Here is a 15,284-nt window from a genome sequence, read left to right as displayed (position 1 = left end):
ATCACTGGCCTATACTATGATTTCCCTTCTCATTTTGGTTTCTCCTGAAGCTAACGAGGTAGCTCAAAAATGAAAGTAGTTTGTTTTTATTCTGAACTTATAAGTAACTTAATCAGTAAATACTACCTTCTAGCAGTTTTTACTCATTTAATTTTTCAATTGTTTGTTTTGAATCCTAAGAGATGAGCAACTTGAGAGTAGAAACTATATATGTAAACAATCTATTTATATAAAACTAGAGGCCTGGTGCACAAAATTCGTACACGGGAGCGAGGGGGTGTCCCTCAGCCCAGCCTGCACCCTCTCCAATCTGGGACCCCTCAAGGGATGTCCGACTGCCCGTTTAGGCCCGATCCCGGTGGGTTCGGGCCTAAACGGGCAGTTGGACATCCCTCTCACAATCCAGGACTGCTGGCTCCCAACTGCTCGCCTACCTGCCTTCCTGATTGCCCCTAACCGCTTCTGCCTGCCAGCCTGATCACTCCCTAACCACTCCGCTGCCAGCCTGATTGATGTCTAACTGCTCCCCTGCCAGCCTGTTTGCCCCCAACTTTCCTCCTCTGCCAACCTGGTCACCCCTAACTGCCATCCCCTGCAGGGTTGATTGCCTCCAACTGCCCTCTCTTGCAGGTCTGGTCCCTCTCAACTGCCCTCCCTTGCAGGCCTGATGCCTCCCAACTGCCCTCCCCTGCTGGCCATCTTGTGGTGGCCATCTTGTGTCCACATGGGGGCAGGATCTTTGACCACATGGAAGCAGCCATATTGTGTGTTGGAGTGATGGTCAATCTGCATATTACTCTTTTATTAGATAGGATAGAGGCCTGGTGCAGGGGTGGGGACCAGCTGGTATGCCCTGCAGGGTGTCCCGGATCAGGGTGGGGGTTCCCTTGGGGTGTGGGGCGGCCTGAGCGAGGGGCCTGTGGTGGTTTGCAGGCCAGCCATGCCCCCTGGCGACACAAGCGGAGGCCCTGGTATCTGGAATTTATTTACCTTCTACAATTGAAACTTTGTAGCCTGGAGCGGAGCTAAGCCTCCTGCTTGCTCCGTGGCCAGCAGCCATTTCTGTTGGGACTTTTGTATCTTCTATAATTGAAACTTTGTAGCCTTAAGCGGACACCTGGGCCGGCCAGGGTTTGAGGAAAGCTTTGCTTCTTCCATTGCCGGGAGCAACCCTAGCCTCCTGCTCTTTTCAGCTCCGTGGCAGATGCCATTTCTGTTTGGATTTGTTTACCTTCTATAATTGAAACTTTGTAGCCTTGAGTGGAGGCTTAGGCCGGCAAGGGCAGGCAGAAAGCTTGGCTTCCTCCGTTGCCTGGGAAACCCAAGCCTCCCTCCTGCTCTCTGTGGCTGTAGCCATCTTGGTTGGGTTTATTTGCATACTCACTCTGATTGGCTGGTGGGTGTGGCTTGTGGATGTAGCGGAGTGATGGTTAATTTGCATATTATTATTTTATTAGGTAGGATTAGCATTCACTTGTAGTAAATGGTTTGAATATACTTAACATGTGGGTTGTTGGTCAAATGAGTTCAGCCAGCTTGAAAGCCAGCTAAGTCTGTCAGAGAATCCCCATCATTTAGAACCAACTGGCCCTGGATGGTGTGGCTCAGTGGTTGAGCATCGACCTCTGAACCAGAAGGTCAAGTTTCAATTCCTGGTCAGGGCACACATGAAGAGCGGCCACAGCATTTGGACAGGTTCAAGCCTTGGACTAATGAGAGGGCACGGTCTTCTCACGGCAAAGCCAAAGGCTATAGTTGTAATCTTGAACCTATGGTCCAAACCTGTGGTCCCACGTGGCTAAGTGATATAGGCCTGCGGTCGACAAACTGCAGCTCGCGAGCCACATAGGGCTCTTTGGCCCCTTGAGTGTGGCTCTTCCACAAAATACCATGTGCGGGCGCGCATGTACAGTGTGATTGAAACTTCATGGCCCATGCGCAGAAGTCGGTTTTCTGCTCTCAAAAGAAATTTCAATCGTTGTACTGTTGATATTTGGCTCTGTTGACTAATGAGTTTGCCAACCACTGATATAGGCAGCTGGAGGTGCAGCAAGCAAACAAAGCTTGATCAGGTGCATGTAATTGAGTAAATTTGAAACTCATGAGAACGTTGTAACCACACCCTTACTTTGCCTCGAGGAAACTGGCTATAAAATAAAGACTGGGCTTACAAGCTGTGGCTCTGTTGCTAGCTCTCCATCAGAGAGGACAGCGTCCCACCCAAACCCAACTTTTGTCTCTTGTCTGTCTTTTCTCAATCCTTCACCGCCCCCTCTCAAGCTCACCAAACCTGGCTGAGCTGGCTCGGCACATATGGCGCCCAACATGGGGCTGAGTATGCCATGGCCATGCCGGCCTGGCACAGGCACATGCCCGGATTACAGGCTCAATCCCCAGTAGGGAGCATGCAGGAACCCGATCAATGATTCTCTCTCATCACTGATGTTTCTCTCTCTCTCTCTCTCTCTCTCTCTCTCTCTCTCTCTCTCTCTCCTTTCCTCTCTAAAATCAACAAAAAATATATATATTAAAAATAAAGAACCAACTGAAGAAAGCCACTAATGGCCTCAGGTGTCTCCTCCAGAACAGGCACACCCCAAAATGAGTGAGTTGAAGTATCTACAGATATACCAAAGGCAGGTCTATAAGGACCTGGTTATCCTAAGGACCAAGAAAAAAATAAAACAAGTCACGTCAACAATCATCACACTTAAGAATGCAATGTACACAGCAGAGCACTATGGCCATCACTCTAAAACGCAACTGAATCCAAACAGACAGACCACTTAGACAATCTAGTCAAGATAAAAATATGTCATCTGATTCTTTAAGTATTATGTTTTTATATATCCTGTGTAAAACAAAAAACTGGTATGACATTTTCTTCACATTCTTATTATTGTAATCGTAAAGCTCCTTCTATGACTAAAGTGCTATCTTAAATGACTTCAGAAACCGCTCTATGGAACACGAGTCCAAATATGTTAGTGTTCCTAAAACATAACCAAAAGTGAAGGTTTTTACATCAAACAACATTTCATAAGAATCAAAATTCTTACCATCATCTTTTCAAAAAGTTCTAAGACTTCCTTATCTGACAGTGGCTTCGGAGGGTTTTCCATCACCTCTGAAGAACAATCACTGCTTGCAAACGCAGTTTTCAGGTTGGAAAGTGGAGGCCTCTCTTTCTTGCTCCCCGGAATTTTTATGCTGGCAAATCTGTCCAGCTAAAATAAAATAAAATAAAATAAAATAAAATGGCACATATGTAAATATTTCCTTCTCAATATTTATGTAATCCCCAAAACAAATAAACCAACAAGGTCAAACACATTATCAATTTGGTTTCATCAAGAGATATTCAGCACTGTAATCTTTAAGATTAGATATATATTTTTCAATATATATTTTTATCTATGTGTGTGTGTTAGTAAGAAGTTTACAGTAACCAATCTGTCAAAAAACAGAAGAGAAATCAGACAATCTCAAAAGATCCCTTCTAACTTTAAAATTATAGAATTGAGATTCTAATGTCAGTAACCTTTGCTTTATAGATTAGCAACCTAAGCAGTTTTACAAAGGTAATTTACCTAATTTAGTAGTTGGCAATCAAACTATTATTCAGTGCCCTGACCCTCAGCCCCCTTGCCCAGAGCCCTTTTCACAGTGAATACTATGCTCTGGAGAGGTGTGAGTTGGTGTGACTGAGGAAATTTTAAATTAACAATTCTACTTATATCTTCATAGCTTGTTGGCCTAATGAAAACATTTCTCTTTACTCAGGCTGGTCTGTATTTGAACATCATGAATGACTCCAGAGTTGAGTGGCTAAAGCCTCAGGATATAAAACTGGATTTTGGCTTTAATTGGATCTCTTCCACAATTAGACCATCAAATAGTTTGCTGATATTTGAAATGTATATTAGTTTGCAAAGCTATTCATTTACTTTGAATTTTATAAATTCTATTTCTCAAAAAGAACCCAGACTAATACAATGTTTCAAATGGTAACAATCAAAAAGGCAAAAAGTCTTAAAGTAGATATTAAGAATAGAACTATACTTACGAGTATAATGATTCTGTATATTATTCACCATAACTGTATATGAATCTACTTGTATTGCTATAACATGTAGAGCAGATAGAGCTGTGCTATATTCATTAAGGTAGCCACTACCACATAGAGCTACTTAAATATAGAGCAAATTAAAAATTCAATTCCTTAGTTGCACTAGCCACAAATCAAGTGCTCCAGAGCCAAATGTGGCTTAGTCTAAACACATAGAGAACATTTCTATCACCATGGAAGGTTCTATAGACTAGAACAAATATAGCCCATTGAAGAAATATGACTGTTAAAATTCTCAACTTAAAGAACAAGTCACTTCACTAACAAAACAGAATGTCTTCAAATAATGAGATGGAAAGATAATAATGCTTACCTATCAAATTAGATCTTTAAAGGGAGATAATGCCTAGGTACTACTATGTGCCACACTCACACATGGTCCATAAAACATGTCCTAAACATTAAGGTACTAATAATATGACAGTTCTGGTGGGATTTAGGAAACAGTCACAAAACTCCACTGTTCTCATCCTAACAACCAAAACAAGCCACAAAAACTACAAAATTGTAGTAGCTGTTGACTTTAACCCATCAGGGAGCTGAAGACACAACAAAACCTCTAAGAACTAACTATCAAGAAGTAACAGGCTGCTTTCATCACTGACAAACAGCTGAAAAGAAATAGTTAAACAGAGTGAAGAATAACCTAAGTTTTAATGTACTACTATTTTCTGGAGCATCATTGATGTTTTTATCTCTCCTTCCTTCTCTCCTTTCCTCTCGGAAATCAATAAAAGTATATAAAAATATATATTTTTTAAAAACAGCCAAAATCTCATTACTGCTCAGATCTCAAGCCCTCCAAACATGAGGCCACAAATGAGCTGAATAAAACTCAAGTAGCAAGGAAGCCAAAACCCAGCTCAACTAAAGACCGCATTGCCTCAGCCCCCATTCTAGCAACCTAAAAGGGCAGGGTCTTTTTTAGAAGCAAATATAATGTAACTAGCAGCCCGGTGCATAAAATTCGTGCACTGGGGAGGGGTCCCTCAGCCCAGCCTTCCCCCTCTCACATACTGGGAGCCCTCAGGGGATGTCTTACTGATGGTCCATTGGGAGCGGACCTAAGCCGCAGTCTGGCCTCCCTTTGCAGAAGGCGACCAGGCTGATCAGGGAAAGGCGCCAGCCCCATCATCCCGCTGCTGCAGCCACTGCCAATCACCGCAGCCGCCAAGGTATTTTCATCAACACAGACTCCAGTCCCTTCACCATGAAAAAATAACAACTTTCTTTAAGCATTTCCAAGATGTGTCTTTCATACGATATTACATTTCTTTCTTTATTTTTCTTTTTATCCTCACCTGAGGATATCTTTCCATTGATATTTTCCCCTTCCCTCCGATCCCAAGCTCAGCCCCTTCCCAAGCCATAAGCCTCCACCCCAGGTTTAGGCTTGGGAAGGTCCCCCCCCCACACACAACCTCCAATCACAGGCTTGGCACCTCCCCAAGCTTAAAGCCTCCACCCCAGGCTTTAGGCTTGGGAAGGAGTTCCCCACCTGCACCTCCAATCACAGGCTCGGCCCCTTCCCAAGCCTAAAGCCTCCACCCCAGGTTTAGGCTTGGGAAGGGGACCCCCAACCCTCCGATCACAGGCTCGGCCCCTTCCTAAACCTAAAGCCTCCACCTGATGGCTGGCTGGGAGTGACCTGGGTGCCGAGGAGGTTCCCCAGACCCAGGTATGTATGCAAATTAACCGTCATCTTGGTTGGGTTAATTTGCATACTCATTCTGATTGGCTGTGGGCATAGCGAAGGTACAGTTAATTTACATCTTTCTCTATTATTAGGTAAGATTTCTACTATACTTTTTTTAAATGTCCACCATACGATCAAATATTATGAGACGCACAAAGGTCAAGAAAACATGTACCCTAGTCAAAAGAAGCAGACCCAGAGATGGCCCAGATGGTGGAATAACCAGACAGACTATTTGAAATAAGACATATAAAAATAACAAAGGATAAAATGAAAAGAGTGGACACCATGTATGAAAGATGGAGAATTTCAGCAGCAAGGTCATAGAAACTTTTTGTTAATGTCTTTTAGAATGAAAAGTGTATCAGAAGTGAAGAATTCATTAAATGGGCTTAATAAAACCTAACCATTGCTGAAAAAAGAATTGGTTAGCTGAAACACAGATCAAGGAAAGTACCAAAGCCGAAACAAAGAGAGAAAAAAATGGAAAAAGGAAGGAAGGAAGGAAGGAAGGAAGGAAGGAAGGAAGGAAGGAAGGAAGGAAGGAAGGAAGGAAGGAAGGGAGGGAGGGAGGGAGGGAGGGAGGGAGGGAGGGAGGGAACAGCAATCAAGATCTGTGATATAATATGAAATACTGTAACACAAGTGTGATGGGGGCCCAGAAGAAGACAGAGTGAGAATGGTACAGAAGACATATTTCAGGAGGTCTAACTTAATTGATTTTTAAAAAAAAAAAAAGACAGCCACCTAGAAATAAGGGAAAACCATAAAAGTACAGCCAGAGAAATGAAGTCATTATATACACAAGGAAAAAAAATGACAACTAATTTCTCACTACATACAATGTTGGCAAAAGACAATGGAATTGCATCTTTAAAGTATCCAAAGAAAAATACTGTCATCCTGGTATTCTATGTCCAGTGAAAATACCTTTCAGCCCTAGCCGGTTTAGCTCAGTGAACTGAGTGTCAGCCCATGGACTAAAGAGTCACGGGTTTGATTCCAATCAAGGGCACATACCTAGATTGCAGGCTGAATCCCCAGCCGACCCAATAGGAGTGTGTATGGGAGGCAACCAATCTAAGTGTCTCTCTCACATCATGTTTCTCTCTCTGTCTCTCCCCCTCCCTTCCACTCTCTCTAAAAATCAATGGAAAAATATCCTCAGGTGAAGATTAACAAAAAAAGAAAAGGACAAAATACCTTTCATAAATAGAAGCAAAATAAAGACATTTTCAGACACACAAAAGTTGAGAGAATCTATCTCCAGCCAACATGTACTGCAAAAAAGTGTCAAAAAAAGTTCTGCAGGCCAACAAGGAATATACCAAATTGAATCCCAGATTTACAGAAATAAATGAAGAGCACTGGAGAGGTTATTCTGTTTGATGTTGGTGACACACAGATGCATGAGCTAGTTAGAACACAGATAACTAACAACCAAGTAAAGGAGACAAGCACAGGTAATTATATAGCTATATAGAAAATGCAGCAAGTATACAATGTATTACAGTAGCAAGAAAAGGGACATCTAACTTACCAAGATAAACATGCTCTACTTAGGAATAACCCAAAAACATACAATTGTCTTCCCATAAATATATTTCCAGAAGTTATTGTGCCTATATACATTAGTACCCCAATTCTTCATATTTATTTCAAAAAACTAGGAGACACCAAAAAAAAAAAAAAAAAAAAAAACCTGTATCCTATCCTATATAATAAAGAGGTAATATGCAAATTGACCCTCATGCCCTGGCACAATATGGCCGCCCCCATTTGGTCAAAGATGGCCACCACAAGATGGCCGGCAGGGGAGGGTAGTTGTGGGCGATCAGGCCAGCAGGGGAGGGCAGTTGGGGGCGACCAGGCCAGCAGGGGAGGGAAGTTAGGGGCGACCAGGCCTGCAGGGGAGGGCAGTTAGGGGCGACCAGGCCAGCAGGGGAGGGCAGTTGGGGGCAATCGGGCCGGCAGGGGAGCATTTCGGCATCAATCAGGCTGGCAGGGGAGGGGTTATGGGGTGATCAGGCTGACAGGCAGGTGAGCGGTTGGGAGCCAGCAGTCCAAGATTGTGAGAGGGATGTCCAAACCGGCAGTCGGACATCCTCTGAGGGGTCCCAGATTGGAGAGGGTGCAGGCTGGGCTGAGGGACACCCCCCCACCAGTGCACGATTTTCATGCACCGGGCCTCTAGTTTAAGAAAAGAAACTAGTTATCTGTCTTCTGAATTACCACTTCATTGCCATCACTTCTACATAAATGATATTGATCCCTCGGTGTAAAAACTATGCTGACTCTTCTTCCCACATCACAAAAGTGTAACTTGATTACTATGCTAAACTTATGACATGAAATTAAGCAAAACATCATTAATACAACATCAACCTTATGAATGTAAACATGTCAATGAATGGGAATAGTAAGCTTAAGCAATTCACAAGCTGATTTGTGATTACAAAACTTGATGGTTTCTTCCATCAGTGGTGGAAGAAATAAAAATTTTTACTTCTCACCAAAAGACAAAAAAATTTCTTAAATAAAAATCTCTAAATGTCATAAAAATGACAATAGCTAATATTTACTGAATCTCTTCTATAAGTTAGGCACTGTGCTAAGAGCTTGAACTGTAGCATCAGTCCGAATGTATTTGTGTAATCCTTACAAAGAGGAAATTGCATATCTACATAATAAAGGACAAGCTCCAAACCATTTATAAATAAAAATTTCATAGTATTTGGCATACAAAGTAGTGTAAAGGGGAGAAAAAAAATCAACCTATTATGTTTTAGTGGAACTACATTTATATCAATAAACAATATCAGAATTTACATAATAACAAGAAAATAGAATTAGCACACCTCCCCTGTAGGCTTAGCACTTACACTCTGGGGATGGTTGGATTTTATCCAAGTGGAAAAACAAATTTGCACATTACCACTAGCATAGCAAGCTACAGCAAGATAGGAAAAATTAGCATATCCCTCTTCTAGCTTCCAAATCTTCAAAGTCCAAACAGTAATATGAGATACAAAAGATCAGTGTTTCATAATTTCATTACAATGCTTTTATCTATTTTCCCTGATTAGAAGACATGAAAGACAAAATAAGAAAGGAGCCATAGGAAAAAATAAATACAATCCTTCCTCCTACACTAGAACAGCAAGTTGAATTTGTTGAATACCTCAGGCTTAAAGTAAGTGTTCCCAGGTATGTGATGCTCTACTGAGCACTACAGGTAGATGCCACGTAATCAAGAATTATTACAAAGCTAGGTGCAAAGTGAACTTTATTATCAAATCATTTTAAATGTTCTAAAGAAATTTAATTTTTTTAAAGGGATGATACTATGTCTCCACTTAGAAATGAAGAAAAAAATCACTAATTTATCTTTCATAGAATTGCACAATTTGTTTAAAGCAAGGCACAATAGAACATAAAAGCAAACTTTTAAAATACTTTTGTACATAAAAATACAATAGAAATCCCCATCATACTGACTTTAAATGGTTGTTATTTTGTATTTGGCAGTTTAGCTGTGAATATGTGTCTTTTACAACTTGATTGTGTAGCTACTTTTAGTTTGACATAAAATTCTTGTCTTAAAGCTAAGCTAGAAACACAACCCAAAGTAGATGAAGCACACAAGCAATGTGCCTTTGTTGAAGAATTGGTTAAACACATAGAAGACTGAGGAAATCTATATATATAAAAGCCTAAGTGACTGTCACAACCAAAACAACCGAACAGATGACCAAACAGGCTGCATGGGGCAACCAGGCTGGCAGGGGGGTTAGTGAGGGATGACCAAACGACTGAATAGCAGGCTGCATGGGGTGACCAGGCCGGCAGGGGGGTTAGTGAGGGACAACCAAATGACAACAAGCAGGCTGCGTGGGGCGACCAGGCCAGCAGGGGGGTTAGTGAGGGATGACCAAACAACTGAACAAGAAGGCTGCATGGGGTGACCAGGCCGGCAGGGGGGTTACTGAGGGACGACCAAACGACTGAACAGCAGGCTGCGTGGGGAGACCAGGCCAGCGGGGGTGGGGGGGCAGTTGGGGGCGACCAGGCCAGTGGGGGTGGGCAGTTAGGGGCAACCAGGCCAGTGGGAGGACCATTTGAAGGCGACCAGGCCAGCAGGGGGGGCAACTGAAAGTGACCAGGCCAGCAGGAGGGGCAGTTAGGGGCAATTAGGCAGGCAGGCAGGTGAGCAGTTAGGAGCCAGTGGTCCCAGATTGTGAGAGGGACATCCCCCGAGGGGTCCCAGATTAAAGAGGGTGCAGGCTGGGCTGAGGGGGACCCCCCCACGCATGAATTTCGTGCACCAGGCCTCTAGTCCTATATAATAAAAGGCTAATATGCAAATCGACCGAACAGCAGAACAACCATTCGCTATGACATGCACTGACCACCAGGGGACAGACGCTCAACGCAGGAGCTGCCCCCAGCCCGCAGGCCCCAAAGCGATGGTGGCGGTTGGGGTGGGGCCGGTGAGCAGGCAGCACCAGACCAGCCACAGCAGGTGCCCATGGGGGTCCCCAATCGCCTCGCTAGTTGCCCCGCAGATTGACACTGATCGCCAGCCAGGCCTAGGGACCCTACCTGTGCACAAATCTCATGCACCAGGCTTCTAGTTCTATCATAATGCTATTTGGAGATAGTATGCGGGAAGCCACTACTTGCCGATACTGTCACAAGAGTGCACCAAGGTACTCAGAAGGCCGATGGACCTTGGGTGCTAGCAGGGCTGACGCTAAGCAACGATTGTTCCTGTTGAGATAGTGGTGACTCAAGGCAATTCCCTAACCCTATAATCCCTTTACTGTTTACCAAACTTTACCTTTGATATGCCTGTATGCATTGCTAAAGGGCAAATGTGTATTCAAGCAAATAAATAGCAGATCAGGCCAGAAGTCATTGTGTCTCTTCAAGAAAGAGGCTCCACCTGGCCCCCAATGCCTTCTAACCAAAAGACATGCCTTCTAAATCCATATGTCTTGTATAGTATTTTCATTTGTGCATCAGCCCCTCCTTCAGATCCTAAACCCCGGCATGAAGGTCATGACAGTAGTACACCACACTTCATTAATATGGCTACAGCTGCGTCAGGAGTGTACTGAGTTTTATAAATTAGTATCACTTATCTTCAGGAGAAGTTAAATGAACACCCTACTACTGAGTATTATCTCATACTGATAATTAGTAATGACAGTTTAAATAAAATTAATTTTAAAAATCAGGCTCTTATAATCTATTAGATTTTTAGCTATAGCATAACATGGTAACAGTGAAAATGCAATTTTTAACTCTTACAACATTTTAAATACTAACAGAAGTACTTTTTAATTTAAAACCAAAGGAACATGTTATAATTATTAGTCATCTTACAACTTAAACAGTCAACTATCTTAGTCACTGTGGTAGCCCATCTCTAAAATAGCCCCAGTGATCCACTGACTATGTAACCAATAGGATATTGTGGTAATTATGGAGTGTGATCTACAAGACCAGATCATAACAGACATCACATGTTTTGTCCCACTCCCTCTTGGACCACCTGCTCTATGGCACATCAGCTGCCAAATCAGGAGGAAACTCAAGACGACCTATGGGGAGTCCCGCATGGCCAACAACTGAGCTACAGAAGCTAAAGCAGCATGGAGGTCTCTCGCCAGCATTCATGTGAATGCACCATCTTGTAAGGCCCAGGTGAGCCTTTAGATAACTGATACTTATTATACAACAACAGATAACTAATACAGAGCTCCTCAGAGAATAATACTTTTAAAAGCTCTAGACAGCATCCTCACTGCAACCTCATGAGGCCCCAACCCAGAACCACCTAGCTAAGCAACTACCAAATTCCTGACCAACAGAAAGAGTATGAGACAACTGTTTGCTTTTTTAAGTCACTAAATCTTGGGGTAAATTGGGGAATAATTTTTACATAGCAACAGGTAACTACTTCAGCCACTTGTGTGTGTTCAGCCTATAGCACAATAGCTGGCAGATAGCTAGCAGTCAATTAATACTTGTTTAAGGTATGAATGAATGAGCAATTACTGGATGGTAAAATACATAAAATATAGTGCCATCCCTTCAGATAGATGTTCAACACCTGAGGGGAAAACGCATGAAAAAGAACTAATTATAAATTAAGGTAAAAGCCTCCAGGAAAATCATAAGCCATGTGAATCAGCAATAATAGGAACCAGTGATTAATTCTGGGGAGAAGGAACCTCTAGAGGCTTTGGAAAGGGATCCATCAGGGAACCCTGTGAGGTTGATGAGTCAGAATTACAGGAGACAGTACATATTACCAGCTAAACAGTATGCTGTCTGTCTTTCCCATGGTCTTTATTAAATTGCTACTGACATTACTATTACAAAGATATCTTTGCAGGGAGGATGGGGTGGTTGGAATTGACCATTCATTGTCTCAGGGGTGATAAGCTAACCATCCCACTCATAGACCACAATCCTATGACTCAGTATCAATTCCCAACAACCCAACTACTGCATTCTAACTTCAATATTCCCAAATGTTACAAATAAACTTTTCCAGCTCTCAATTTGTCTTAATGAAATTATAAAAAGTTTCTTAGCCAGCGGTTTCTGTGAAAATTTACCACTACCTACATTTTAAAAAAAAGCACACATACTTACAATAATTTGTTCACATTTAGATTTCATATAGTATTTTAATATTAAATAAGAAACATAATAATTATGTTCTTACAGCATAGAAAATATAGTCAATAATCTATACTAATAATAGGGCAATATGCAAATTGGTCGGGATGCTGTCACATAACGACCAATCAGCAGGCTGCGTGCGCAGCAAGTGCGGGTGGGCGGGGACATGCAGCGTCAGGGACTGGGGCGGGGTCGCAGCGGAGGCTTCCGCACGCCTGCGCCGGGAGTCCTGAGACGCGCAGAGGTCTGCAGACCTCCACCGCAGCCTGGCCCGGGGGCAGGGCCATGGCGGGCGCCTCTGTGTACCGGTGCCGGGGGTCCACAGGCCTCTGCCAGCTCTGGCCTATCTTTTTGGGGCAATCCATCGAGGAGCCCCGAATGGGTGGGCGGGGCCTACCTCTTTGGGGCGATGGATCGCGGGGCTCCCACACTGTGACAGGGCACAGGCCAGGCTGGGGGACTCCCCCACCCGAGTGCACGAATTTCGTGCACCGGGCCACTAGTATTATAATAATTATGTATGGTGCCAGTTGGATACTAGAAATGTCAGAGGGAACACTTTGTGAAGTATATGATTGTCTAGCCACTATGCTGTATACCTGAAACTAATTCAATAATATTGAATGTAAACCATAGTTTTTTAATTTAATAAATACATAAAAATATAAAAAGTCAGAAAAAATTTTTAAAAAGAAAATCAATAAAATGTCAATTTAAAAAAAAATTCTTTCAATTGCTTACAAGTAAGTTACAACATGCGATATGTCTTCTACAGCCAAGCGCTGCACAACAGCCTGCAGAGATGCCGCAGAGGGAAGAACAGGCCTCCCAACAGCAATTGGCACCAGCTTGCCAGGCACAGGTGAGCCTCTCTGGAAAGGAGATCTGCAGCCCCATGAAGGCTTCACATAACTGTGGCCTGAGCCATGTCTCACCGAAACCTCAATCAGGAACCATCCTGCTAAGCTGCTTCTGAATTTTTGACCCCCAAAACTGTGAAATGTTAAGTGTTTATTACTGTTATAAGATACTAAGTTTGGGGATAATTTACTATTTAGCAACAGATGATTAATACAAAGATCCTCATATAATACTTGTAAGTGCCTAAAACATATACAATTATAAAGAAAACCAAATAAAATGGGGTTATGAAAATACTAAAAACTAACTGTAATATAGTTATATTCATCTTCACAAATGCATTACATAACAAGAGATAACAAAGTCTAATTTCAATAGTGTTGTATATAAACCATATTTTGAAATATCTTCAATAACTACAATGTTTTGAAAACATCTGTGATTTCTATGTTGATAAAGTCACAGGCCAAATCCTACGGTGTAGGGAGTATGGCGGGTGGTACCTTTATTAATAAGTTTTAAAAATACTAAATTTCACTTAATGGTTAATGAAAATAAAAATTCAATATTTTCCTATTCAAGTTCAAGGATTCAAGGGCACCATAAATTCTACCACAAAGCCCTTGGTTGTCCATGAAACCCAGGTCAAGAACCCTTAGGAGGCAGATATGGAATAGTACCAGAAATAGTGGTGGAAAAGACCAAAGTAACTCAAGTTCTAATGCCTTCAATGAATCAGTGGGAGGGACAAGAAAACCTACAGTTAAGACCAACTCAGAGAAATGCACAGAAATGCTTAAAAAGAGCTGAAAGATTTTGAAGAAGATACCAGAAAAGTAAAACCTTCAAAGAACATCTAGGGTTCCATAGAGCAAGAAGGAACGCATGAATTCAAAATGACAGGCTTTGAGATACAAAGGGCAAAGTAGGAGGCTTTGGGAGGCCTGGAGGTTGAGAGATAATGTGAGATTAGAAGAAAAAGTGGAAGCCTCTAGATGCTTTTTGATGATATCGATTAAGTATGACTTTTTATTTTTATTTTTTTAATATATTTTATTGATTTTTTTACAGAGAGGAAGGGAGAAGGATAGAGAGTTAGAAACACTGATGAGAGAGAAACATCAATCAGCTGCCTCCTGCACACCTCCTACTGGGGATGTGCCTGCAACCAAGGTACATGCCCTTGACCAGAATCGAACCTGGGACCTTTCAGTCCGCAGGCCGACGCTCTATCCACTGAGCCAAACCAGTTAGGGCAAGTATGACTTCTGATGTTGACTCGGGTCAGCAGAAAATTGAGTTGAATTGTAAATAACTAATGAAAATTAATAAGAAAACATAAATCATGAAACCATGTGGACTATATCTTATTCAACTTCTCTGTACCTATTGTCACCTACCCTAGTTCAGGCCACTTGGACAACTGCTACTACCTCCTAAATTGCCTTCATGTCTTCACTGCCCCTTCCCTCTACGCTACCTTCCCTGGAGCTGTTCTCTACACTGACACCATTTTGATCTGAAATGTAAACACAATCATGTCCCACATTCCTGTGCTTCAAACCCTTCAACCTTTGCATCCCCATTACTAAGAGGATGACATTCAAATATCTTACCATGGCTCAAAGATCCACTGTAATCTGAACCTTACTTCCTCTCCAGACAACCTCTTCACCATTCCAGCACCCTTACACTCAATGATCTAGATGCAATGAGCAATCTAAAGTCTCCTAAATGTGCCAATGCTATTTCATGTGCCTAAAACTTATCCACATCCACAACTCATATCCCACCTACTTAATCTGGTGAATTTCAATTCAATCTTTAGCTCTCAGTTTGAGCTACATTTCATGTAGGAGCCTTCCTGACTCCTCAAAACTGAGTTAGATCCTCCAGATCTAG

At 42.3% G+C, this 15,284-nt stretch overlaps 1 protein-coding gene across 3 annotated transcripts in view; it reads right to left on the bottom strand.

The window, feature by feature from the left end:
* The window catches only part of DIAPH3 (diaphanous related formin 3), a 551,015-nt gene that overhangs the window by 489,536 nt on the left and 46,195 nt on the right, over nucleotides 1–15,284 (bottom strand). For all 3 annotated transcript variants that reach the window (XM_079778831.1, XM_079778832.1, XM_079778833.1), the window contains one exon: nucleotides 3,060–3,227. In XM_079778831.1, the coding sequence (XP_079634957.1) occupies nucleotides 3,060–3,227 (168 nt within the window). The remainder of the gene's footprint in view (nucleotides 1–3,059; nucleotides 3,228–15,284) is intronic.

Source organism: Cnephaeus nilssonii (genome assembly GCF_951640355.1).
Source record: "Cnephaeus nilssonii genome assembly, chromosome: 8".
In the NCBI taxonomy this organism is placed as follows: domain Eukaryota; kingdom Metazoa; phylum Chordata; class Mammalia; order Chiroptera; family Vespertilionidae; genus Cnephaeus; species Cnephaeus nilssonii.
The sequence above is the reverse complement of the archived record's forward strand: the minus strand, read 5'-3'. Positions and strand labels throughout refer to the sequence as shown.